General features: G+C 45.4%; 1 protein-coding gene across 1 annotated transcript in view; it reads right to left on the minus strand.

Moving 5' to 3' along the window:
* Positions 1-65: 65 nt before the first annotated feature.
* GLG1 (golgi glycoprotein 1) overlaps positions 66-27515 on the minus strand; it is a 64893-nt gene continuing 37443 nt past the window's right edge. Inside the window, exons 8-26 of the mRNA XM_068692996.1 lie at positions 26216-26430; positions 22559-22680; positions 21811-21912; positions 19751-19904; positions 17973-18110; positions 16579-16665; positions 15475-15537; positions 14685-14798; positions 14211-14299; positions 13206-13323; positions 12090-12182; positions 11403-11540; positions 10228-10351; positions 9742-9884; positions 9408-9509; positions 8765-8872; positions 8099-8219; positions 6165-6271; positions 66-5661 (exon numbers count right to left, since the gene is read on the minus strand). Of these exons, the coding sequence (XP_068549097.1) occupies positions 5494-5661; positions 6165-6271; positions 8099-8219; positions 8765-8872; positions 9408-9509; positions 9742-9884; positions 10228-10351; positions 11403-11540; positions 12090-12182; positions 13206-13323; positions 14211-14299; positions 14685-14798; positions 15475-15537; positions 16579-16665; positions 17973-18110; positions 19751-19904; positions 21811-21912; positions 22559-22680; positions 26216-26430 (2306 nt within the window). The 3' untranslated portion in view covers positions 66-5493. The remainder of the gene's footprint in view (positions 5662-6164; positions 6272-8098; positions 8220-8764; positions 8873-9407; positions 9510-9741; positions 9885-10227; positions 10352-11402; positions 11541-12089; positions 12183-13205; positions 13324-14210; positions 14300-14684; positions 14799-15474; positions 15538-16578; positions 16666-17972; positions 18111-19750; positions 19905-21810; positions 21913-22558; positions 22681-26215; positions 26431-27515) is intronic.

A 27515-nucleotide genomic window follows, 5' to 3' on the forward strand; every position in this document is an offset into this window, starting at 1 on the left:
GCACATTCAGTTCCCATATAACGCGCCCCAACAGCACCGACTCAAAAAAATGTGAACACAACAAGTAAAAACCTGCAGACTCTTTTTATTAAATTCTCCCATTTCATCTGTACAGAAAAAATGCACATTATGTTCAGAATCTCAGTAACATCTCAAAATTACACAGCATGAACATGTAAAAAAAAAAAAAAAAAACAAGGAACGGCCAGGATTTTATACACAGAAAGGAAAACAATTTACAAAAAAAAAAAGTCTTGTTAATGTCACATTTTTAAAAAAAAAAGAAACAAAACCTAAGTTCAAACAGCTTTTGCTGTACAATATGAATTCGTTGGGTCTGTTTTGTACACTATTCGGGGAGGCTTGCAGTATCCCTACACACTACCCGGAGCTCACTACGTGCGCCTGCATGATCCCCTCTTACCCTCCCCTACCAACACCTCTAATTTCTCTTTTTTCTTTTTTTTTTTTTCCAGTCCAACACAAACATTAGTCACAGTTTCTGATCACGTCCATTCAGCACAAGTGTCAACGCATAATCTACGGGCGAAAGTCACACCTTTCCCTTTTCCTCTATTTTTAGTATTTCCCAAGCCGACAGCTACACAAGCACTTCTATTTAGTAAATATACCGGGGACGGGGGGGGGGGGGGATGTGGTGGGATTTCTGGATGTGACGATCCACCCAGGAATAGCTTTTGCTCTTGATCAGCTACGATATTAAATTCAGATGTTCTGGAAAGAGAGAACAGCGAGCTGCTTCTCCCCAGGATGTGGCAATGGATTATATTATTATTCCTCCCTGTCCCACACTGGCAAGTCTGCAGGTAGCATTCAGGAACCGTTGGGTGGATATGAAGCAGAATCCTAACAGTATAGGATAAAAACAGCTGTACCAATCTAATTCTTGTTTTTGTGTGAGAACTGGGTCCCCTCACACAGTAACTCACTAACGGAGGCGAGCCTGCGGTTTTGGCCCCCGAGGGGAAGGACTGCACAAAGATCAGTACCTGGCAGCTGCTTTTAAGGTTTAAAAGCCCATGCTCAGTAGCGTGTTTTCACACAAACCACCTCTAAAGCTGTTTTGAGTCCGCAGAACGGTATTTTCATAGGGGCAGAAGTGCTCAATGAAATGTCCTGATTCCACTCCACGCTCATGCACTCACGCACACACACCTCAAAACTACCGTTTTTAAACAAAGCTGACAAAGTTAACAAAAAAAAAAAGTACTACAATCTTCTTGCAACTAAATAATAAAGTTGTGTTTTAACAGAAGTCACCATCCAACTTGAACACACTTCCTCTACAACGTTATCAGATTCAAGTGATCTCTGTCTTATCACATCTCTTCCCCATGATAAGTTCCCATACTGCTGCATCCTTCGTTCCTCTCCCTTATTTTCATACAACGAGCTTACTGTGGATTCTTTCAGAGCAAGCTTGACTGTATTTGCATGGATCTTTACATGCCAGAATCTGGGTGAAATGCTTACTTTTTATTACGGGATTATTTGAGCTCCATCAGGGCTTTTTCAACCCTCTTCAGTGAGGCAGACACAGCTGACGTTACTTGAAGCACCAGGAATTTTGTTCCTACCCACATCAGTTCCTACAACAACCTGAACAACAGAAGCAAGGCAGGAGAATCCAATGTTGAAACGAAGCAAAAGGATTTGATTAGACCCACTAGATAACAATAAATAAGATTATTTCTTAAGGTCAACGAGAATGCACGCCAACAGGCTAGCTGGAGCGCAGTAACGAGGTGCACGTTGTGCACAGCCCTCCTTACCCACGTCATTTAAACCCATGCCACCACTCAGAAACACAGCTGAGCCCTCACCTCAGGAGGAAAACTGCCCCTAGCAGCAGCTCTCATCTCAACCAGGAGAAGGAGAAGAGACTCACGTGGCTGCACTGAATCCTGCACCGAGCAGTAAGGGTCAGAGAGAGGAAAGGGCACCCCGAGTCCTACCACACCACGACTTGTGGCTGATCACAGTTATTTCTAGTACTTTCCATGGAATCACGTAAGTAAAAAGGCTTCCTTAAAGTCAAGGCAACAGCACAGGTTCGTACAGCCATTGATTTCCCTTCCCGCAGGGGAAAAATGTTACCTGCAGGCAAGATGTGCTGGCAACAGCACCAGGTTATTTTTGGAAGAGTACTTGTGTGGGTTTCTGTGCTTTTTGAGACCTCTGGATTTTTAGGCATACACATGAATAGGAGGAGAACATTTCCAGTTAGGGATTGATAAATTTCTAGTCAAAGAAAAAAAAGAAAAAAATAAAGTAAATTTGGTCATTAGCAGTGTTAGGAGGCCTGATTTTGAAACATGGGGTATAATGCTTAGAGATAAAATGGCCTAGATCATCTGACCAGTGTTACACTATAAAAGGCGGGCCTTCACCCTAACAGCGAGGAAGAACATCTGAGGGAACCGAGCAGAAATTCACTCAATATCCCACCTTTGCTCCACAGGGCCTCCTGGCACCTCCGCTCGCACTGAACCATGTTCCCTGGAGAGACTCTGCAAGAAACACTGCCGACTGCAGACCCCTCACGTGGCACCGCAGGTACCTGCACGGGCTTGGGGCTCGCTCCACCACAGGGACACTTTGCTAAACCATCCCTTCAGCAGATGCTCAGCTCAGGTGAAGGTCCCAGCAGCACGCCACCCAGCAGGGACCGTGCCTGCAGGCAGCCAGGCAAAGAACGCTGCTCCAAAGAGCAGGGGGCACACCGTGGGTGCACTGGCTATGACTAGGCACACATTTCAGGGAAAAGCATCTATTCTAAACCATTTAGGACAGCTCTCTAACAGAGCTGTCTGTTCTAATGATTCTCAAGTGTCACAACAAAACACGTCAGCACAGTCTCCAAAGCCTGCAAGAATAGAGGAAGCTTGGTTCTTGTACCTTAACCTTCTCCAAATTAAAAAGAAAGCAAACAAAAACCAGAAAGCCAGAAAGTAAAGAAGTTACCTTTAGAGCAAAACATGATTTACATTCAGAGCTACAGCTACAAACCTACAATTTTCACTGCAATGCCATTTGGAATTTAGTGGAAGATGCTACTTTTAGACAATAAACCATCTTAATTAGGTATTTCATCAAGCTAACCAGGTTACAAAATGCCTTTTCAGAAGTTATTTAGAAGCTTCAGGAGGTTAAAAATCCTCTGATAGGAATTATGCCTGACACACATTCAAGAAGCAGGGCTTGTGCCACGCGAGCAAGACCGCACAAAGATTCCACTTCCCTTCTGGGTAGCTCTGCGAACACACCTCGACAGCAGACATTTCAGCACTTGGACTGTCACACCAAACAAACCACTTTTGTAACTGCCAAACCATCATTTGTGGTGTTACACGCCAGTGCTACCTCGAGAGATGTGACCAAATGTCCCTTTGCTGTTCCAGTTCACCTTTACAGAGGGCCAGCTAAGGTCTACTAGCACCAGGGAACAGGGGTGAGAAAAAATTCAGGTTTCACTTCTGTTCTACCTAAGAACTTCACTGGAATCTATCACGTACACATTCTCTGCTCAGACTTTCTCTACTGCTTGCTTTATGCTCACACTACTTGGAGACAGAAGGGCTCGTGAAAAATTTGCTAGCATAGCAAGTCTAAGAGTGCATCGCTAACAGTTTGCTGTCCATCCTCGGAGTGGGATGAAGGGGCGTTGCGAAAAGCTTCTTTGTACACCTTTTCTAGCACTTCTCAGAGGCAGCAAAAGCCATCACAGTATTTTGTATGCGCCATTCTGTACATGCAGCATCACGAGAATCAGCTGGTCCACATTCCAGAAGGTCTCAATACCGTCTCCCTGTTCTTCTAGAGACCACTACAGAGAACTGGGAACCTCAGATCTTACCTAGCAGTGCACTAAGTGGGAAAATAAAGTCGTGGTTCAAGCATCAGCCCAAGCTGGACAGGTTCAGGCTCATGATTGTTTTTGCTGCACACACAGGGGAGCACATGGAAGGGGCTAATAACGTCCATCCTGCTGTACAGGCTGACTCGTGCGGTCACCTCTGGGTTTCACCAACATATTCAATCGATCTCCTTGGGTTTTGGCCACTGTATGTGGCTTCTGACCTCCACTCCTCCTGGTGCTCGAGGAAGAAAGATGACGGCAGTGGGCCACAACTACAGGTGCAGCATTCACAAGATACCTGGGCACTCAGGTGTGAGTATCAGGTTCTGGAAGCATAACTATAGAGCTGAAGTGTGCACGCTGATGTTAACTAACAGATGTGCCATTTCCCTTACGGATCCAGACATTTCTGCCTTTCACACAGTACCCATCACCTTCCCATCCTCTCCTGTGTAGCCTTTTGGACCAGCACCCACATCCTACATCCCAGGAAACACCAGCCACTATCCTTTATCAATTGTAGTTGTGGAAAACCTAAAAACACTCTTCAGTGCTACAATACAAACGATCAAGACCCGGACAGGTCAGCTGCAAACCCCTGCACTAGCCCACGAGGAGCTGTTTCACTGGGTACGTCGAGTGATCAGTCGCATCACTGACAAAGCACTGTCCTGCCAGGGTGTCGGTACCGCCGGAGAGAGTTAATTCAGAAGGGGAACAGCTTAGCAGCAGCAAGGTAAAATAAAAGGAGTGTTAACATTTTACTTCATCATCACTAATACCAAGGTTGGCCGAGTTAACTGATCCGGGCACTCGATGCCCTCTGACAGCAGCACTGCACGCTACCGACAGGCTCTACGTGCCTCGTGTCTACACCGTGCCTTTGATCTACCGAAATACAAGTTGTACAGCTCACGTGAGGATTTGATCCTGGTCAGTATTTTATTCTATCTTGCGAGCGGCAGAGGAAGAAAAGGGAGGACATCTTTTCAGCCAAAAAAATCCACAGTAACAAAAGCAGAATATTCACTAGATGACACCAGCGACTGGCGTCCTTAGGTTGTCCAAGACTATGCTCTGAAGATGCTTTACATAAGATGAGCAAGATGTCCAAAACAAGGCCAACTGTGGTGTAAGATGCAATTTACCCTTAATTTTCCTGCCTCGATTTCACCCAGCCACAGAGGATGACTATATTTCAGTATGAACCATTACCTAAATCATGGTTGGTATGCAGATATATGTCTTTCTTTAAAAATTTACTTAAAAACTGCTTGAGCTGCAGGTCATATCAGTCTGATCTGGAGAGTGAAGGCAGTTCCAACAGTACAACAGAGACTTGTCTACAGGCAGGTCAACGAGAGTCTGCTAACAAAGGGATAACAAAAGCTGCTGGCTGGGCTGCCAATGTTGCACACAAACTTTCATAGGATGAAGATGCTGTGGATGAGATCCAGGATGGGAAAACTGAGCCAACACCTGCTGCTGTTCTAATTTTTTTTTTTTTTTTTTTTTAATTCTCCTCTCACGAGAGGGGGTGGGTAGACTATACAGAGGAGGGCTGTACAAAACTGGGCACTGGGCAGGCATTTCTTCAGCAGGCAATCCAGGCTCTACCTGTCCTTGAGCTCTCTTGTCACCCGCTTGGTGATGCGTCCACACATCAGGCCGATCAGGAAGAGTACACAGATGCCAACCGTGATCACAGACAGAATGTAGTTCTTGGACGGAGAGGTCATTACTTGCATGGCAAGGTCAGAAAAGCCTTCCGCTGGGGCAACCTGGGGGCGAGAAGGGAATAAATGAACCGGGCAGCACTTTTTGTACAACTCTCAGCCTCGTTATTTATCAGGGTGAGTGTCTGCTACTGCTGTGGCCTCCCACTGCAGTCAGGTTTGGCTTGATCCCCAAGCAGCAGGCCTGTTGTGTGTCACGGAAAGGAACAACTGCTCAGGAGACAGCTTTACAAGCAGGAAGCTCTGCTGACCCCGTTTCACCGCCCCAGACCTTCGCCACAGGAGGCCAAGCCCCGCGTGCACAAAAGAGACTTTGATTCTGTACCAGCACAAATGCATCCCAGATGTGGAGACAAACACAAATACATGTTACAGAAATATAACGAGGCCTGATTTCTATTTTTTTTCTGGACTAAAACCTCAAAATGCTAAACTTCATTCAAAGGCAAGAGCTTCTCTAGTGTTCAGGTTTTCAGTAAAACAGCTTGCAACAGAAACATCCAGTGCCAAAAACCAAGCAGGTTTTCTGAGCTCTGTCACATAGTCACCTTTGCAGCATAGCTCCACATTTCGATGCGATCGTTGAGGCGTTTCTTGCATTCAGGCTGCAACCTCACACGCTTATCTTCCAGGGCTTCCATTAAGCAGGACATCTCTGTAACAGGCAGAAGATGGTGTTACAAAACAGAAACAGGAACTTCAACAACATGCTGCAGAAGGGCTGCTGCAGAGGAGCATTCGAGCATTTTAGTTCTATTAAAGGCTGAGAAATTTGAGATTTTTTTTGAGAATTTTCACTTCTAAGAAGATTAACATTACATCTTGGAACTGTAGTTCATGCGATTGACGTGACATTTTAGAAAGTTTCATAGATTTGCACCTTCAGCAAGCTGTTCTTTTAATTGTGCCACTATCCTTTAGTAGTCAAAAAGATCAAATTCAGCTCAGCAAAGTCCACAGTGCATCTGTCTCCTTTTGCTTGTTAGGAGTTTCTCTTGGTCACCAAGGACATTTTAGAAAGGTTTCACTTCCTACATTTTCGCAGTCCTTGCAAAGGAAATGGGATCACAACGTTTTGGGTGCCTACAGAGCGGCTTGGCTAACTCACAAATTCTTTCGTAAGCTCACAGATGAGACACTGGCACAATTTTTTTTGTTGTTTTATACTTCAAATGCCTTATTTGAATAATCCCTAATGGGATGCTTTCTGCTTTGCAGCAAAGAGTTACTTAATTCATAGCAAACAGGCTGTAAACTTTAAACTAACTCCAGACTTTTTCAAACAATTGTCTGCAGTTCAAACACGCAGCGGCAGATCCCTCTCTAGGCTACAGGCTTCTGCATCTCTTCAGTGCAAAGACATTAGAACACACATCAAAAGAACTCCGACAAAACGGGAAATAAATAAAGGATATCCAGAATTTCAGAAGGGCATCCGGTAACCACCACGAAAGATAACAGTCAGGAAAACATTTCGTTGCTATTTTTAATGACCAACTCAGAAAGATGGAAAAGGTCAGAACTTTTTAACCCAGCAGCTTTTCTTAAAAAGCCATATGTACCAGCTAGCCAGCTAACATAATAGCGGCAACAGTGCAAGAGTTTTGACTTCAAACATGAAGAGAATGGGTTAGGAAATACCAAATAAATTACATTTATTTCAGCTGGCTGGAACCTGTTGAACTTAGTCCTAGAGGACTTGAAACAGTTGACGAAATTGCAAAGCCTTAACAGCTAGGTGAACTTAGAAAATAACGATTACCTATCCTCTGTAATATTGGAAAAGAAAAAAGTGATATATTTAAGCAGAGAAGGAAAGTAAGAGGATCAAAGGACTTTGGTTCAATTTTACCTGTCAAACATAGCCAAACAAAGGAAGGAGCCATGGACAAATACTGACATGAACAAAGAAGGATCAGGGGGATTGGCTGAGAATAAATCTTGTGAGACCAAACTGATTTGCTTCTGTAAGAGAAGCAGCTTAGTTCCAGTGAAGCTTTTGATACAGTCTAATGTAACGCTCTTATGAGCTTGAGAGCTGTATCCTGTCTGAGGCTGATACAGGCCGGAGATAAGCATCACCGAAAAATTGAGTCCACTTAGTCCAGCCCATGCGTAGTAGGAGCTCGTTTTCAGCAGCATTTAACTGAGCAGGGGTTTTACAGGAGGGTTACGGATCTGGTGTCACACTTTTTTCAGTAATCACATGAACATAAAATATTCTCTTTTAAAATGGCACATAAGGCTGCAAGAACATTACATTAGGATCACGGAACTGATCCTGCCTTGGGCAGGAGGGAGAACCAAAACGTTTCTTGATACACCCCTCAACCAGTGGCATCTACCACCTCTGCAGCAGTTCCACCTCATTACCCACAAAAGACCAGCAGAAATATCTGGTACTTAAGATAATGCTGGCAAGAAAAGGCAGCTTAAGGCCCCGAGGACTCAGAGGTTGCATGAGTAAAGCACGAGTACTTACGGCGCCCTCTCCCCGGTGGAATAGCAGCACAGTGGTGCTTGATGTCTAGGGCACAGGCTGTGTGCAGCACCGGGTCCACAAATATGTCTGCTTTGCTTTCTTTCAGCATGTTGAGCACTTCCTGGGGAGGGAGAAATTACAAATACATCTCAAAAAAAAGGAGAGAACAAAACAGCATAGCTCAGACTGCTCAATGTTTCTGACAGGTGCTCCATTTTTTAAATCTAGGATCATAAAGGCGACACTGTCGCTGGATAAGGGTACAAATGCTGGTTTAGGATGGATTAAATGTTTCTGCTTTTATAGTTACGTTTGCTAAAATTGCCATATTAATCTAAAATGCGAAACCAGTTTTTGCAAGGGCTACTTCAGCTGGAATTGCAGTAAGGCCACGCTCAGCGTTCAGGAAGCGTGCAAGGGAGACACCAACAGCAAACAGATTAGCAACAGGAAACTTTAGCAACTCTAACTAGGAAAGGATCCAAGCCTGGAATTGCCAAGTGAGTGCTGTTAAGGCACAATTTTCACTGGCAAATTGAAATTTCCAGAGCTCTGGCTTCACACTGACTGTAACGTGGCCTGGGCTGTGATCTGGAAAAATACTTGAGCACCAACTTCTGCAGGGACAGGATGCCTTTCAGAGCACGTTCAATTTACTTCCTTTACCTTCTTGCACATTTCAGTTTTTATTTTCAGCAGATTGACTTTCAGACATTCTTCCACCTGCCCAGTCTGCTCCTGAGCTGCTGCTTCTTCAGCACACAAACTGGAAATCTATTTTGAAAAAGGTATTTTAAGATGAGGAAGTAGTTCATGACAATCCTGTTTCTTGTAGCACACTGATATCTCAATACATTAGCTCATCAGAGCGTACAGCCAGAGAACACGAGCTACTTTACCCCCAGGAATCCCCTAAGCCAAATGTGAGCTGGCTCATTCGATTCACGCACCCTTTGAAACTGAACAGCAAGAAGTCAGTGTTGCTGTACTGAGAGGAAGAGGAGGAGGCAGGGAGGAAAACAACACAGAAATACTGTTATGGTATGAAATAAGCAATATTTGAGACCTGGCCTATCTAAAGCTATTAGAAGAGAAAGGTCAAAAATCTGACTGTATTCCAGTTAAGGCTGACAAGACCAGAGAACAACTGCCCACCATCCTTCCCCCCATCTTTTTTTTTTTTTTTTTTTTTTAATACAACAGCAAAGCAGTATTTTTCCATAGTGACAAGTACTGATGAGAAGCGACTTTGTAAAACACCAATGGAGTTTCCATCCTAAATAAGCAACTGCTGAGCTACTTTTCCTACCTCATCCGAACAGTGCATCTGGAGCTGGGGATCCAGACGATAATCAAGAGCTGATTCCTGGATTATCACTCGAATTTGGTCCTCACAGTCTGGAGAGAGACGCTATTAAGCAGAGAAAGTCATTAACCCATTCGATCACCTTTATTATCATAAATCAATCACCTGGCATTTCAACCTATGTATTCTATAACGCTGCATAGGAGCATAAAAACTCATTTACGTGCAGCCTATCGTATATACTGAACACACCATGAGTCCAATTTTAATACATTGTTCGATGAGAATTGCACAGCACAATCCTGCAGCCTGATTTTCATACATCAGCTCTACTCACCTGGTCTGCATATTTCAGCTTCAGGCAGGAGATGACTTGCCCCTCCAGTTCTGTATCATCCTTAGCCCTGTTCAGGATGTTCTGGCAAAATTTCGGTATGTCTGCTTTGCAGGCCTTCCTGAGCACTGGGTTTAAGCGGTAATCTAACCAGGAAAGAACACAGAACTTCATTAGATGTCTCAGATCACAGAACCTAACAGTCCAAGAGAGATTTGACAGAAGTTTCCTGGATGTCATTCTTTTTCCCATAAATTTAATTTGGGGGATAAAATAGTATGTTCCCACTAATTCAGTTTAACTTGTGAGGTAAGCGATGCTTCAGGAGTAAAGCAGACCTAACAACGCGTGCTGACCCTCAAGAACTTGGCGGAAGAAAGTCTGTGTGCACTGACAACTGGGAAAGAAAAAAATGAAGCCAATACTCTACCAGCCATGCAGAAAATTCAACAGCTCAAAGGGCAGTTAGGTATTTTCAGAGGGGGATACCTGTGTTCTGGGTAATCTGGCGCTTGGTTATCATTTGCTTGCATTTAGGATCCATCACTTCACTGTTCTTGTTTTGCTTCAAACACTGCAGCATATTTTTCGAGTCTGCCTCTGGACAGAAACGCTACAAAGAAAAAAAGTCCAAATTTCACTACAAACACTTGAAACAGCAGGAGTTCACAGAGAGCAGAACCACACACCCGAGCTGGAGGCGCACACAGCTCCCTGCTCCCCAGCCCCAGTATCTCCAACTAGCCAGAGCAGAGCCACTCTAAATTGGCCATGGGCGTGAATACAAATATCTGTGCTTACAGAGCAAGCACTGAGCCGCACAGTCCTGACTAGTTTTTAGGCTGCAGCTTGTGTTGGTAATATCAAGAGCAATTTGCCTTTGATTTTTTCCAATTCTTAAGTTACAGCACATCTTTACAAGACATGCCCGTCGCATTAGATCCCATATCAAGCTGCTTTCGTTCCCCTTTATTTTAGGAACTGGAAAGGTAATCCGTTAAGTCCAGACGCACTCTGCTGCTCTGTGTAAGTGCTGGCTGGACAAAGTGACAAGAAAATACTTCATTAGTAGCATTCAGGGCAAGTTAAGACCACAGATAACCAGAAAGTTGAGAACAGGTCACTGATATTAACTCCATTCCTGTCCTGAATGAGATAGCCAAAAGCTAACCAGCTTATCCACAATTCAGACCACATTATTTGTTTCTTCTGTTAGAAACCAATTCTGCAGCTCCAAGGTAAGGCTGGTGCATTTTCTAATCCTCGCTGTTTCAGTGAGGTTACAGGTCTTCCTTTAAAAGCACAGACCTGCTCTGAAGAGCACCAAATTCTCAAGATGTTGAGAATTGCATGCTTGATGAAAATCTGCACACGCCAGGTCAGCAGTGAATTGACGATGTTATTTCTCTCTGTAATCATAACTTCTCAGTGTACAGGCTTTGATCTGATATTTAGAGGACGTAAAACTAAAAGAACCCCAAAGAAACCTTTGCCTGATTCAGAGTCAGGAACCTGATTGCTTTGCATAAAAGCAATTGTGCTTCTGAAACAAACACAGGCATTTTGTCACAAGTCTTTAAGGGAAGTTTAAAACAGATAGTTTAAGACACTAGAAAGGCTCTCCTATCCCGACCTCCCCCCCAGATCAGCACACTATCCATCACCTTGATCATCTGCTTGCAGACTCTCATGAGAGTGTAGTCCAACTCCGGATCCATCATCTCTGTCTCCTGCAGTTTAAACACCTTCTGGTGGCACCGTGTGCTCAGCTGCTTCTTGATTTCTTTCAGGCATTCGATGATCTACAACACAGTGTTACAGGCATGACGGAGGCACCGTGGGCAGGATCGTGCCATATGCTGCTCCAAACCCAGCTACGTGCTCCCCTGCTGGCTCACCATCTTCACCTGACTTGTGCAGCTAAGTTTACGATGCTAATATTTACCAAAAAAGCAATTACCAGGGCTGATCCAAACCACTTGTCTTAAGCTCATCTTTTCCCACAAACTTAACAAAACGAAGGTCACCTGGACCTGTTCCAAAACCCCAAACCTCATCTTGTAGATTACACCTAGGCAATATTCAGCAATGTTTGCAGTAACTGGCAAATAACTAATAGCTTAAAATCAGCATTAACTGAGGGATGCCTTGCTCACAGCACTGCATTCCCTCACTATTAATGCTTGCAAACTCGTAAAAAAAAGTGAAATGCTCCAAAACACTGACAAAAGATTTGAGTGATATCAAAATGAAAACCTGAATCTGCATTCAGAGACAAAAAAAATGATCTTCACAAGTTTTCCGAAATGAAAGCACAAATTAAAGTATAAATTATTAATATGATCCATTACCTGAGCATTGCCATACGGCACATTTTGGCAGTAATTCTTGATGTCACTTTTACAAGCCTCATACAGTTCTGGTTCAAGCCTGATATCCTCGGTCTGCAGGATAAATTACAACACAAACTTTTCACTGGGAATAATAACCAAAAGCTTAAACAGAGCCCTCTACTTTCAAAAAGGAAGCAACTGTCCCAACAGGCAGGTTGAATTTAAGGCTCTTAGGGGTAAGAAATGGTGTCAGTGGGAACTCGGCTACACAAATCCGTAAGTGAATCAGTTTTGTGTGTTGTTGTTTGGTGTTTTTTTTTTGGTGGTGGTGAGTTTTTATCATTTGTTTTAACACTAGAGAAAGTCTTCTCCATTTAAACCAAATTCCAAAGCTAAGAAGTTGTTTTCCCTGCTCCTCCTAAAATGGCATCAACACAAACGTCTGAGACAGCTAAAACTTTTCAGGTGAAAGCTAAAGGAAATTTTAATAGCCAACCATCAGTTGGGTGATCTAGAGAATGTGAATGAAGCTCCCTGCTTTTAGTGATGCCCACCACTTAAATTCTTCCACATGAAGGCAAGAGCACTGCCTCTTCTGCTACAGGCCTACGAGAGGTGAAGCTCTGACATCCAAACTACCAGATAAAGCCCTCAAGTTTCTTGCTGTCAGTACTGCAGCAGGAAGCTAAGAGGCAGCCTCGCATACTAGAACAAGCACTATTCCTATTTATCCACTGAGCAACTTCGAGGGGCTGGAGTCAAGGTGATTCATCTGTTCTTGTTGCCTCAGTCTGCAAAACGAAGCTCGTATTCTCTCCTGGAGGACTTTAAGGACATCAGCACATTGCTATCGAATGCCCAACATCATCATTTCTAGCTGAAACTCCAATGACCACTCAGCTTGCCTTAGCCTTCATGAGACTATACATAAGGCACTGAAGTAGACCATCAGTATTTTCACTGTGAAGGTCAATTGAGCCTGGATTTGTAAGAGAGGAGCGGAATAAAAATAAATTAGATACATCTTACAAATGAGCTTCTTTTTTTTTTTTTTCCAGGGTGGACAAGCTAGGAAACTCTGACTAAAAGACCTTGCTAGAAGAGCAGGCAGGCAAGAGTTTCATGCGTGTTTACCATCTCCAGCTCCTCAACGCGCAGCTGCTTGCGGCACTTCAGAGACACCCTGTGCTCCTTGGCATCCTGCAAAGTATCGTTGCGCACGGTTGTGCTCAGACAGATCACTACGTCCACCCTGCAGAAAAGAAAAGAAGTTTTTTTTTAACCCATGTACTCTCCACTTCGATCAGCCAGCACTGGCGTTGGATCACCACACCAGGGAAATTTACACAAAGGATCTAAACATAAAAGTCCTTCCAGATCTACGGCTACTTCTAGCCTGGGTACAGCTCTGTATAGAGTAACTGATCACGATTAACCGTCTAAATTGGATGATATCTAATTGGGGTCTAAATCAACAGCTGCAGTAATATATTCCAAACCCCACCACACTCCCTGCACAGCAAGACCTCCCCTCAAGTCACTGGGCACTTGAGAAAAGCCTTACTTAGCCTCAGAAATGCACAATGAAGGTGAATACCTACATGGATGGCACTGCAAACCACCCTTTTGCGTTATGGGAAGGGCATCTCTATCATAAAATGCAAATAGCCTTGCCACCCATGAACAGGATCGACCTTGTGTGTGATTTAGCCTTACATCGCTGGAGAAGGATATTAAAAAACTTCCTCCTGAAATGAACAAGCCAGCTAAAGCAAGTGCAGTGTTTTCCTTTTCCAGCTCAGCAACTGAAACATTGGTAGCCTGTATCTTGGGAGGATGATGGATCTAGCAAGGATATAGAGCATCCTGGGACACGCAGACCACAAATTGTGATTGCTAGCTATTTTCAGAGCATGAAAAATAATAAAGAGGAAAGCTCATATGCAAGGGTAAAGCAGAAGTACTTTAATAGAGGCAGGCAATGCCTCTACCTTAAGCATCTGCAGGACAGTTACTAAGGAAAAACACAAAAAAAATCAACCTTCAGAGGAAGTCCAATGTTTTCTGTCACATGAAATATCTTGTAACTTTTTTACACATTTATACAGTCAGGATGCTGCTTAGTTAAGTACTACCTACTTTTTTTTGATGTTGGGGCAAAGCTTCAGCACATCCTCCTTGCAAGCCATTTTAAACTTGTACGAGAACCTAAAATCTTTCATTTGAACCTGCAGGAGAGAAAAGAAATTAGAAATGTTGGTCACCTGGAGGGAAAAAAAAAATACATGCTGCCTGAAAGGACACTTGTTGAATCACACAATCAGCAGATGCTCCTGGCCACAACTTATCCACGTGGAAGCAAGGGGAATGAAGAAGCTGGGACCCTGCCTACCGTATGCCAGGCTGGAGGAGGGCCTGGGGATAAACCATCTCCAGAAGTGACCATTTACGACCAGGCATGCAAGTACAGTTGTCTGAACTCACAAAAGCAACTTCAATACAGTTGGAAATCAATCTCAGAAAAGGAAAGGGTTTCATAATTAGCTAATTCCTGTCAACACCCTCAACACACACAGCCAGTTCCCACTGATAGCACAGAAAAGCACTACTCACCAGCTGGAAATGAGTAACTCCGATGGCACATTTTTCGTTCATTTCCTTCTGGTGTTTGTTCTGTATTAGACACTCCATCAGGTCCCCAGAATCAATCTGGTTATCTGCAACCTCCTGAAGGACACACAAAAGGCTTAAAAAATGAGCTACTCCCTCCAAGTCATGATTTTTTACACTCCTTTAGCACACTGCGACCAGGAAATAATTGAGAGCAGCGGAATTTACAGTCTCACTCTCGTGAGCTTGCACTCACCATCAACTGACCACGTAACACACAAGCATTTACAGATACAGTTCAGAAAAGAATTGTCTCAGACACATGCATGCTTTACACTCATGAGAAAACAATGCAGAGGCTCAATGCCTACATGAAATATTACATTTAGGTGCCTCTGCTGCTCTGTAACTACTCAATCCTAGAGCAATGTAAGAAGCTATTTCAGCAATGTGAGCAGCTGCACACAGAGGAGTGGCTGGACGCAGTGCTCGGGGGCAAGGGGAAGGAAAAGCTTAATTTCCAATCTACTGTGAAGAGTAACTTTAAAATTGCCCTGTAATTGGAAATCTTCCATCTCCAGCTTTTGTGCTGGGGCTGACAACAGCAAAAGTACCACATGGAGCTAAGAATTCCTGTGTTGGTCCCCCCCCAGCCCCCATCAAAGACTTCTGTAACTGCTTACTTCTGATTTTACCTCTGGAGAGCAGAAAGTACGTCAAGAACTAATAATACAGCCTCTAACCTTTCCCTCAGTGCTCTTTCCCAAAGATATTCAGACTGCTAAGCACTCACGTGACAGAAGGTCTGGATAATGGGCTCGCACGCTCTCATCAACAAGGCTTCGATTTGAATGTCCTGCAGAAAAAAATGCACTATTTCATTTTCACAGTAAATGGACAAGGAAAAAACTGAAAAAAAAAACTGTCACAAGTTAACTGGAGCCAGTGTAGAGGGCCTTTGTTCGGCTGCAATTCAGCCAGCTCCACCCTTCAGTTCTGGAAATGCTGAAGTTCACTGCTGCCAGCAATGTGGCAAACGCACGACAAGCCTTCCAGACTAAGGGACAAGCTTGGCCTCCACAGATTAAAAACTCACTGCTTGGATAATTTAGTCTGTCTCCTCCAAATCGGATACTGCAGCACCAGAAGGCACCCTACACTCGGGTAGGAGTTAAAAATTAATGGTAGTTCTGAGCAAACCATTTTGTAACGCTTGAAGGAAGTGTCCCCTAGGGCACAGTGTTGACTGAAGAGGTACAGGGAACAATTTGGTGCAAGACAGTCAAACACGCAGCTTCCGAAAGCAAACAAAGCTGCCGACCTCACTGAAAAACCCTACACGACACACCTGGTAGTTATTTCCTGCAAAATATTTGGGACCCAGGGGGAAGTTGCAACATGGTACTCAAAATTACTTGCAAGTAGAACAAAAAATGAAATCCCAGAAATGTTTTCCTCACCCCTGGAAGTGTTTAAGGCCAGGTCGGACAGAGCTTTGAGCAACCTGGTCTAGTGGAAGGTGTCTCTGTGCATGGCAGGGGGTTGGAACTGGCTGAGCTTTAAGGTCCCTTCCAACCCAAACCATTCTATGATATTTTGACTTGTACTAAAGGCGACTGTGTTACCTGCTCGAGACATCCTAGCTTCAGTGCCACAAGCTACCATAGGCTGGTGATGGCATTTCTCCTGCTTACAATCCTTAACTGCTGTTCCATTCTCTTCCTCAAGAACCTCACATGAAAACTAACACTGTTCAGGGTAAAAGAGATGGCCTCTGCTTAATCTCAGAAATGTGCATTTCTGCAGCTACCCTTTTTTTTTTTAAATAGTGTCAAAATGATATTTTTAACTAGACGTGCTCAACTCTCTCCTGAATTGCAGGCTGGAAACTGCTCACCTCAGACTCCAGCTCAGTAAGGTTTCCCACTATGTCTCTGCAATCAGACACCAAGTCGTCAAGATGGTCCTGAAGGCATTCCAGCTCCTATTAAAACAGACATTTCAGCATGCGGTCTGAGAAACCAAGTTCAAAATTCAGGCTTGAAAGTGCAACACATACAAAACTGCCTTCCTTTTCATAAAGTCTTAAATCTCATTTAATGCTGCCCCTGCGACTGGCACTCATAGTTCAGGCTCCTAAATGCTCAGCACCATCTTCCTTCCTACCTTTGCCTTTTACAGTATCATTTGGTGAAAAGAATCAGCAGTCCTGCAGCTTTACTTGCACAATAAATGGAGGATTACAGGCAATATCCCCAGAATCTGCACTCTGGCAGCAAGTGTTAGAACCGAAATGCTGTCAATACGCTGATCTTTCATTTCTCAAGGAGAAGCCTCCCAAAATAGCATATTATGTGAAAGCAGTTAAACAGTTGCTTTGAGCCAATATCGGTATTTTCTTTTTGATTATTAACAGTTCTGAATACGGGGAACATGGTATTTTTCTATCTGATAACAACGTATTCGCTTAAAAAACATGTTTTTCCTATTCAAATGAAAAACATGCCAACAATTTTTCATAAGTTGTACAATTTTTGCATGTTGCACAAACGCACCAGTTTGAATTCCCCAGACTTGGTGCTGGTGGATTTTGTTTAGGTTTTGCTTTGTTTTACAGGGCAGAGAGTGACTGAGAGCACCGGTCTAAAACGTTGCCGCTGTTCTCAGAAGCCGCACGAAGCACTTTCACTTCTGGAATATCACATTTAGTTTGCCCTTTGCATAACCTTAATGAGGAGTTAATTACCCAAACTTCCAGTCTGCAATAGACACTTCAAAAAGTCAATGGTGTATGCTCTGCTGCATCTGCTGGCGAATGGCTCCTTCCCTACAGCTATGCTAGGGCACAGCAATTTAACATGAAAGTATTTGTTGAAACTTTGTTAAAGAGCAGCAGATGTTAGCTCAGCTCTCTATAAACACAGGAAGCATGTCAGTATTTGCCAAATGGGAACGGGATAAAGTTTATGTGGGAAATGTCAAGCTCGTAATAGAGTATTACAAATAAGAGTCAGGGTGGGGTTGCTTCAATGAAGTCCTTCTCGTTAGCTGTCCCCTTTCCCCATCTCATTCCTCTCACGTCGCTGCAGCCGTGCTGTTGGTGCAAAGCTTCTTCAGATGCCCTCAGTCTCAGCCTAGTGTAGTTTATGTTTCAAACTGCATGCATTTTTAATATAATCTGGGCTATAAAGGGACAACCAGCTACGAGATGTTCCTTTATCCCGCCCTCCTCGTGCCCTTCCCACCCTCCCGGCTCTGAAGACGAGGCCGCAGCCGTGCCGTGCACAGTACCTGCCCTGTCTCTGTCTTTTCGCTGCACCACTTCCCCAGGTCTATCATGCACTTGTCCTGCAGGGCTGGGTCCAGCTTCACGTCCATGGCCCGCTGGTGGAGGATGCGCTGTACCTCCGCTCGGCACTCCCGCGATAGCTGCAGAGGGGGCAAAGAGCATTTAGCACACGGGGTCTCCAAACGTGTACAGGACACTGCCAGGTGATTTAATTGGAATGACCACAAAATGCCCGGCCATCCGCAGTCCCAGGAGTCCTCCAGTGCTCAGCACGAGCCTGTTGGGGCCCACATGAGCCATCAGCCTCCAGGAGTTCGGAGTTTTGTCACGCCTTTCTTGCCATCAAAGGAAATTCAAAAGCAAGAGAAGGTTTAAGATGTCAAAGCAGCAAAGGTCCCTAGATTATCTGTTGCATCTCCTCTTCATTCAAAGCTACAGGCTGCTTAGGGAGAAGAAAGCCAGAATGGCTTTTGGTCCTCAAGACCAAAAAGGGAAGCCCAGCACAAGGCAGTGTAGTCCAGCTACAAATTCCTTTCAGCAATCCCCACTGCGGCATAACAGAGCCAGCAATTGTCAAACATTGTCGAAGCTGAGGAACAGACTAACTGTAGAAAATTCAAGGGATACTGCTGTGGTGCTTGCCAGACCTCAAGTGCACCGGTCACAGCTTAAAACGTTACACACAACTTCCAGGGTTTTGGATCTTAGCTGGCATTTCACAGACAGCACCGCAGAAAGTAGAGATACAACCTCTAATGAGCTTGCTTTCAAACACTAAATTTCAAAATGACAGCTGCTCCCTTGGCCTACTTTCTAAAAGAAAAATACATTTAACAGCCTTTTCTCTCTGATATTATTTGCAGGGTGGCTATTGATTTCTTTGGTCAGCACTAATATAAAATGGAATTAAAAAGTCTCAACTCAGCACGCTAAGCAAGTGCATTAAAAAATATTCCTACAAGTGAGACGCTTTCAATCAATACTTGACCTCTGCCACAACAGACCTTTTATACCAAACTGTAGAAATTAATTTTTAAGCCAGCCCATTGTGTAACCCCAACTCCTGGGGGCCGTGTACAGTACAGTGCCACAAGAAACGGAACGGAGAACCCAGCTGCTTTCAAGGGAGTGTCTTGATAAAGGCACGAGAGGGCAGCAAACTTGAAAAGAGTAGCTCTGAACCCAACCAACGTGACAATGGCAGATCTCCAGACTGCAGGGCAGCAAGTCAGATCCCTACTGTCTTCTTTCAAGGCAGCATAAGCACATTTACCCGGACAGTACGCTCCGAAGAGAAGAATTGAAAGCGTGCTTTATATCAATAGGAAGAGTTTAACAGACTATAATCTGAAGTTGCACTCAATTCCAAACTTAATTAGAAACAGCTGAGGAAAGCTGGGCTTGGGAAGGCCTTTTAGCATAAAACCCATTGTGCTAGCTATCTGCAAGGAATCACATTACGCTTTGGAAAGAGGAGGGAGGACTGGCTGTGTCTGTGCAGATGTTCACAAGGAGCTGTCAGCACACAATTCCCCCTGGGGACAATTGGCCCATCTCAGTGTGATCGTTTTGCCTTACCAGAACAGTAACACAGACCTTCAGGGCACGCTCGAGGAGGAGCTGGGCACTCGAACTAGCTCAAGAAATGCCCGTGGTAAAACTTCTTACCAGCTCCTGAGAGTTCTTGCAGTTGCAGCACAGCGAGTCCCACTTCCAGATGCAGGTTGCAACCAGCACATAGCACAAATCAAGCAGCAGAAGGCTGCAGGCCAGCACTTACCCTCCTTCCCTGCTCCTCCGTGCGGTAGGCATGCCTGTACAGGCAGGAGAACACCGCCCCTGGGGGCATCAGCTCGCTCGTCTCGTTCCAGCCGTGGGTATGGCACAGGCGGGAGGCGTCTCCCTGACACTTGCGGTACAGGACCGTGTCCAACCTGCAGACAGAGAAGTCACCACTAGCACTTCCATTCCTGGGGCACCTCACACGCTCCAACCTTCAGCCTTTCTCATTCTGAAGTGCTTCTGAGGCAGAAAAATCCATCTCAAGTTTCCTACACCACCACATCATCTAGCAGCAGCACCTAGCCAGCTGAACCACCTGGTGGCAAAGTGCCTGCCCATCAGTTTGGGATCAACTCCATAGTCTTGCAAAATTACATCAAGATCTTTAATTACAGATCCAATCTTCAGTGCTTCCCATTCTCTTCTACCTCATGTCAGCCAAACGCTGACATGTGAAAAAAGAAGTCATCTCCTTGACGTGCCACAGCAGCAGCGAAGTAGGTGCATGCCATGTTCTGCTCGTACAGTATCTTACATTTACCTTGCACTGCTGCCATTTTGAAACGCCAGTTTCATACAAATCTGAGCTGGATTAATTATTGTCTGCTCCGGATCTGTGCTAACTGCAGGCTCAGCGTCCCTTACTTTTGCATACAAGAAAACTGCAAGAGCAGATTTCTTAAGACAACGCCTACTTAGATTAAAACTAAGGCAGAGATTGCCAACTTTCCGGAATGGAAACCTGATTTCTACAATGCTTTAGAAGGTATCAAAGTATACCAGTGGACAAAATTATACTGACAGCAATAAAAGTAGAAAGAAAACCATGAAGATCTCTATTCTGAACATCTACACTAGGCATCGAGTACAACAGTTTCAGGGCACAGTGGTTAAACAAGAAAGGCGAGCCAACGCTGCCCTGCCTGCAACATGAATTAAGATTATCTTTATTCCCAGCAAAATGCAAATACTCGTTTTTTGCTTTCTTCCAATCAAAGTTTGGCTCAAATAATATTTCCAGCCTCAGCTGGAAACATGGCAGAGGCAGGAAAACCAGTGATGAAGGGGAAAAACAGGAGGAGGAAAAAAATTAAGTATTCTTGTCTAGCTATGGAGGCAATTATCGAGATGACTAAACAAGCAGCCGCGAAGCCGTAGGTTCTGTGGTCCGTGAAGCTTCGTGTGTTTTAGAAGCAGAAGATCACAGAGCGTATCAGCTCTTAACTACCGGCAGCGCTGCCCACAGGTACCGCTGGGACTCAGATTTTCCTGTCTGATTTGAATGCCCTCTGCAGCAACTGCAGCCCACAGCTTCTGGCCTTGCACTCCCCTCAGGGTCACTGAGAATCATTGTTCCATCTCTTGCAGAACCCCCCCATTTGATGTACTCCATTTCTTTCCCTCTCAACCTTCTTCAGAAGAAAAGCCAAACGTTTATTTTTTTCCTCGTTGCTCATGTTTAACAAATTTATATCCCACTTGCAGTCATCTTAACCCACACAGGCACAGTGGGCTCTGCAGATATCTCAAAGCCCTGCTGTGTTTTGATGAAAAAGCTGGAAAAGTTGTGCTCCAAAGGGAATTGTGTCCACTCTGCAGGCTGTAATCACACCTAGACAGTTTCAAACAAGGCAGGAGCAGGAGACCTCCTACAACCACAGCTCTGTGACACTTGGTAGCTTGTTTTCCTAACTCCTCTTTTGTAGCACACAGCAGATAAATTGGCTGCCTCCTACACGTAAAGTGACCTTCACTGTGGCCAGAGAAACTTCTTTTAATGAAAGATGTGTTGAATTTCAGAGCTCAAACCCAAGGCACCTCCTAGGGTTGCACCATTTCTTTTAAGTGTATAAAGGGTGATGCCCACTTAGGCTTTTTACTTTTCCTCACCAGTTTTTGCTTTTATTGATCTAGGCAGGTAGTGATGCCCTACAGACCTGACACAATTAGAAGTTCGCTCTCATTTCAACAAGAACAAGCGATGCTGTTTGGAAGGGATTCCTAACGCATCCAAACACAAGCAGCAAGCGAGGACACAGTTTGTTTTACAGTACTCACTTCCAGTCACGAGATATAAAATACTGGAGCTCCAGGAGCCTGTGCTCGCAGTCCTCCACCATCTTTTCTGTATATAAGTGCTCCATCAGGCAAGACAGGATCCTGCAACCAGAAGAAAAGGAGTTAGGCAAGGGACACGATCATGCTGAGCTCCCTTGTAGCAGTCAGCGTTGCCAAATCAGTCTTCCCAACAAGCCATAGATAAGACACTCGAACCCAGTGAAGATGATCTTTCTCCTTCAAAAAGAGGACATCAAAAACAGCTACATACCACATTTACACCCTCACATTTCCCCTTTTTCGTTATCTCAGCAAAGCTGATGCATAACAAAACTGTAAGGGGTATTTTAGAGAGAGCCTGGCTCAGGAGATGATACCCATCAGGCCCACGATGAAGGAGCCGTTTGGCTCTGCAGCACGGGTTTGCTTAACCAGCCTTTCAAGGCTTGCTGCCTCTCTTTGTGATATTGCTAAAGACTTATGTAGTAAGGGAAATTAGCACATCAAGCGTTACAAATGTAAGCCTGAGAAATCTACGTCCCTCAGCAGCGCAAACCAGCTCTGTTACGGGAACTCTGGGCCTGCTTACGGGGCAGGGAGGGAGGCAGAGCTTGGTTCACACCTCAAACCCTGCGGGAATGGCAAGGACTCATTCCTGGCCTGGATTTAGTATCTACACAGCTCAGCCACGCAGCCTCTGAGGGTGCCCAAGGTGACCGGGAGCCCGGTGTAACTGCGAGCCACCTACATGGGGTCCCCGGAGCGGATGTGCTTGCAGGCCGTCTGTATGACCGACTCGCAGGCCTCGTTCAGCGCGCGGTCGATGCGGTAATCTGCCCCGGGGTCGGTCTCCTGGATCAGCGTTTGGAGCTGGAAGACAGAAATTGTGGAGAGGGAAACTCAGTGTAACGCCCAAACCTTTCTTGTGCCTTGATGGCAGCCGCATCCTATAAAGCTGACACCAGGCATGCGAATTTGTCACATTTCCATGGCTATTACCTACTGCTCTAAGCTGAAACGCAAACCAGTGTTTAAAGTACAGCTGCCGAGCTACAAACAAAGCTGAAAACATTTCTGAATTGTCTAGAGAGGACACCAGACAAATACGGGATGAAATGTCACACCCCATGCAGCAGCATCTCCGCAGAGATGCCCACTCGAGCTTTTAGAAGCCAAGGGAACAACAATCAGACCTATAGTACAAAATTTATTAGCATATACACAGAAAAAGCAGGGTTCTGGTTTTCCTTCTCCTTATCTACTTATTCTGGGGGAGCAGGCTGCTTTCTCAGCCATCACCAGCCCCGGAGCCACTTCACCTCCCAGAGACCGATGAGCCACAGGGTGAACCAGTATCATTGTTCTAGAGGCAAATGTTTTCAGCTGACAAAATGAGAGAAAAAAAAAAAAAAGAGCTTGCTTGGAAGGCAGCTGCACATGGACATCCAATGGTTGTTGTCCCGACACCTACCCAACGATCTTGCCACTGCCCAACCAGATCCAAAGCACAGCTGCAATTTAATCCTCCAGCTTCCACAGCCTGCACCTAAACGCCACCCAGCAAGCCTTCAGCCTGGAGGAAAGGAAAGCTGGCACTATTTATCCAGTGGGAAGCTTCTGACCAAGGCAGACCCCACAACAGCTGGGAGGAACACCAGGTTTTCTGCAGCTCAGTCCTGGCTCAAGGATGCGGGCAGCTCGGAAGAGCACTGCTGAGCAGGCACAGACTGTTGGCTCAAAAATTCTTGGGGTATTTCAGAGCAAATGGATGCTGCACATGGGACACTGGACCTGCTCCGTGTCAGAGGTATACGTAAAACGGGATCAGGTGTGATACCGGAGCTCCTCTCTCAAGGGAGGATGGAAGAATAAAACCTCAGACCTGACGTTTTAAGGTTAAATTTAAGGTGAGTAAACTGGCAACGTTTCAGAGGTACCAGCTTGATTCCAAGCCTCCTGACCTCGCCGTGCTGCCTGGGGCATGACTGCAGGATGCCCGGTCCCGATTCCCACCCCAGTGGGAGATGCAAAGCTGGGAGCCAGTGCCCTGGCTGCAGGGAGGGGAGTATTGGCCCCGCTAACAGGAGTGAGGGTTTTACAGGAGTTCCTCCCCTCCACAGCTAACCCTGGGTGCTGAAAGCAGCTGGATAAGCTTCGTAATCCTCAACTTTCAACTGACTTGGAGCTAAATTCAGTTAATTATCAATTTATTAGCCATATTAGGAACTAAAAGCAGGGATATTTGCCCTTTTAGCCAGGATTACCATCTTACATGCTCAAGGGACTAAACAGAAAAACCCACAAAGGCCAGAGCAACAGAAAAGCCACTTAATTTCAAAGCAAATCCGAGGTGTTAGCTCCCCCAAAGCAACACGGAGCTTGCTTTATGTGGCAGGATGTGCTCCAGTTCTACCTCCTTTGAGAGGATTTTTTTCCCCATCACAAAATGCAAGGGCCCACAGAAGCACGCCAACAGCACGCGTCTCCTCACTGAGGGCAGGGAACCTTTTATAAATCATCTGAGGGCTTGTAGTTGCTCTTGGCAGATGGGCAAACACCCTCCTTTGGTAATGCAAGAGAAGCAGAACAATGCAGGTCAGTCGAAGAGAAAACAGGTCCAAGTTGGACGCCTCCCATCCCAATTTCATCTGGCAAACTGTGCAGGTAGGAGCCTGGCCATGCAGCACCTACAGCGGGGGACTGCAGGACGACCCCACTGCTCCAGGCTAGCCAAGGGACCAGGGCACTACCAGCAATACCTGATGATGTTAATTAGGCACCAGGACAAGGCTGGGACACTCCAAGTACAAAAAACAATGTCTTGAGACGGACCCAAAGCAGTTTTCTGACAACGTTCCTCTCCCTCTAAAGTTACCATAGGAAGTAAAAGTGGGGAGCTCGTTCCAACACAATAAATCCAAAAACGGAACAATAAATCCAAACGGAACAAAAGCAGTGACAGCAGACAGCCACACCAACCCCGCCAGCTCCACTCAGAAGCAAATCCACCAACAATTTGGCACCTCGGAAGTTGTAGGTAGCTCTACGACAGCACCATGCCAGACCCCAGGTACCAGGACATTTTTATTTTTATCCTTGCAATCATCTATTTTCTTTTGCCCACAAAAATTAAATGGCATTTTGTAACATCGGCATTCAATTTGCTCACATTGCCTCTTGCAGAGGCCACAGCAGAGGTCATTCCACATCACGGGGAGCTGTTACCAAGCCCAGCTGCGGCACAAACTTACTGCACAAAAACACAGCAGTGGCTTCATGGGAAGGGAACCAAAAACAACCTCCGTCTAGATTTCCACAAACATCTTTCCCCCAAAAAGTCTGAAATCTCCTATCACTTTTGAGGGGTTTCCTGCCTCAACTGAAGACCTACTCTGAACACGCACTTCATCATCTAGAAGTTATTCCCAAGAACCAACTCCTGGTAATTCGCAGGTAGCTAATGACTGAGGCAGCAAGTTCAGGTTCACATTTAAAATTTCATCACAGAAACGTCCTATGCCTTAAAAGAATAGCAGATACTCATTTCTTTGACAACACACGCAGCTAACATTTAGGATAGCATAAATGGCAACATTTTGGCCCCAGGCTTTAAACTACATTTCCAGTGGAAATGGACTATGGAGGCTCCATATATTGCAGGAGGTCAAGAGCATCCATCTCCCAAACTCCTACATCAGCAGGAGCACTCCTCAGATGCTGTCTGCGTTGGTGTCACTTTTCCAGGCTCATCTCACACACATGGGCTGAAGGGTCACTAAAACCAGGATTAGGTATGAAAATGTAACACCATGTTAAGCAGCACTAATGAGTTGGGAAAAGTATTAAATAATCTCTTAAATAATCGCTTAAATAATTTAAAGAGACTACAGACAGGACACAACTGGGCCTAAACTAATTTTTTAAAAAGGCAAAAAAAGAATCAGCCCATTTTAAGAAGGTATTTTGGAGAAGAATGACCATTCGCTTCAGTGGCTGCAACCACAACGATGCACAACAGCATGCTGTACCTGAAGTTCCACGTCCATCATTCAAGATCAAATAGCAAAATAAATAATACTGAGTGGGGAGCTTCTTTGAGAAGGTTTGGAGCATTTCCACCAACAGAGGCACAGGAGGGGAAGGAGAGGGAATGTTTTAAAACATAAGGTTTCCCTACAGCTTACATCCAGGACAGAATTCCACAACACGAGAAGTGCTGGAGATCAAATACAAAACCCGGAGCAACTCAGGTGGTATTTTTTGAGAAGGAAGCACTGCTGACGTGCTGCTAGATCCCAAAGTTTTACTTCCTACCATGGTAGGAGGTGGTCAACAGGCAGGTTGCTGCCCGTGAGTGCTTTACCAGCCCCGCTCCCCAGACCCGAGGTGAGGAAAGCCCCCTTACCGCCTGCTGGCAGTTGAGCCCGACGTTGCCCTTCTCCCCCCGCACCACCTTCATCAGGCAGTGCAGCGTGCGCCCTTTGCGGTGCAGGCCGGAGCAGTGGTGCTCGATCTCCCCCCGGCAGCTGAGGATGATCTCGGGGCTCAGGGAGAAGTCCTCCATCAGCATGCGCCGGTAGTCCAGCATTTCGCCCTGGCACTCGCTGCTCACTTGCCGACCTAAAGCCAAGAGAAGAGGACGAGATTTAGTCCTGGTGCCCTTCTCGACCTGGATTCTTTGGGCTATCATGATGCTGGAAGGACGGGGACAGCACCCACACGATGAACAAATCCTGATGGCAACCAGCATGCCACCAAGCATTGCTGTGGATCCTTTCATTTCACTGAACCTGCAAGCTAACAGTTCTGTGGATAAAAAACGCTTCTGGGAAGATGAGGAGAATATTATGTTGGATCCCACAGTCCAGGAGCTGCTTTTGAAGAGCAGCTGAAAATGCTCAGTGCATCTGCAGCTCTGCTGCACGGGTTACCTGCCGCCTGTACACTCCAGTGTGTGCTTTTAACTCTGGGAATGGAGTCACTTCTGGTAATTTACCAGCTTGATACGTAACCAGGGGAGGAATCTGTCTGGACAGCATGGTAAATGCCTTCTCCGAGGAAAGGTTTTCTAGAGCAACAGCACGTATGTGCTCAGGAAGCCAAAAAAAATAGGACACATTACCAGGAGAACATACTGAGCGTCTAGCTAACCAACTGTGGTACAAAATTCACCTTTAAAAGTGCTTACATCCACTGTAAGCTCTTCTATAATCCCATCTAGATAGGTTGTTTTGGGAATCAAGAGGAATGTGATGGCTTTTTTCTCCTCCCTAGCCTCCCACCACGCTCTGTTCACACGGCCACAGCTCCCCACTAACGAAGGCCCTACCCCACCGCAGGGGCTCCCAGGCATTTTTGGGCAAATACTTGGGAGTGTGAGGAACAACAAGTGTTCCTGCAGGGCTGTGCTTCATGCGTGAGCCACACCAAAGCCTGTTCTGTGGAAGCTGAAGTCAGGAACTGAAGTTTTCTGTAAATCAGGAAAACACCTGCCCTACTGCAGGGTGAGGAAGAAAACTCTTCTGCAAACAGCACACATCATTTCCACATCAATCGGAAAGGACGAGCTATTCAAACTCGTGAATGCAGGCTGCTTGCAGAGGTACAGCAGCCTTCCCCTCCTGTGCCAGAGGCACTGCAGCACGCAGCCATGCCGCTGAATCATAAACCACCAGCTGCACGCCAGGGGAAACACAAACAGTTCT

This window comes from Anas acuta, chromosome 10 (assembly GCF_963932015.1).
Source record: "Anas acuta chromosome 10, bAnaAcu1.1, whole genome shotgun sequence".
In the NCBI taxonomy this organism is placed as follows: Eukaryota; Metazoa; Chordata; class Aves; order Anseriformes; family Anatidae; genus Anas; species Anas acuta.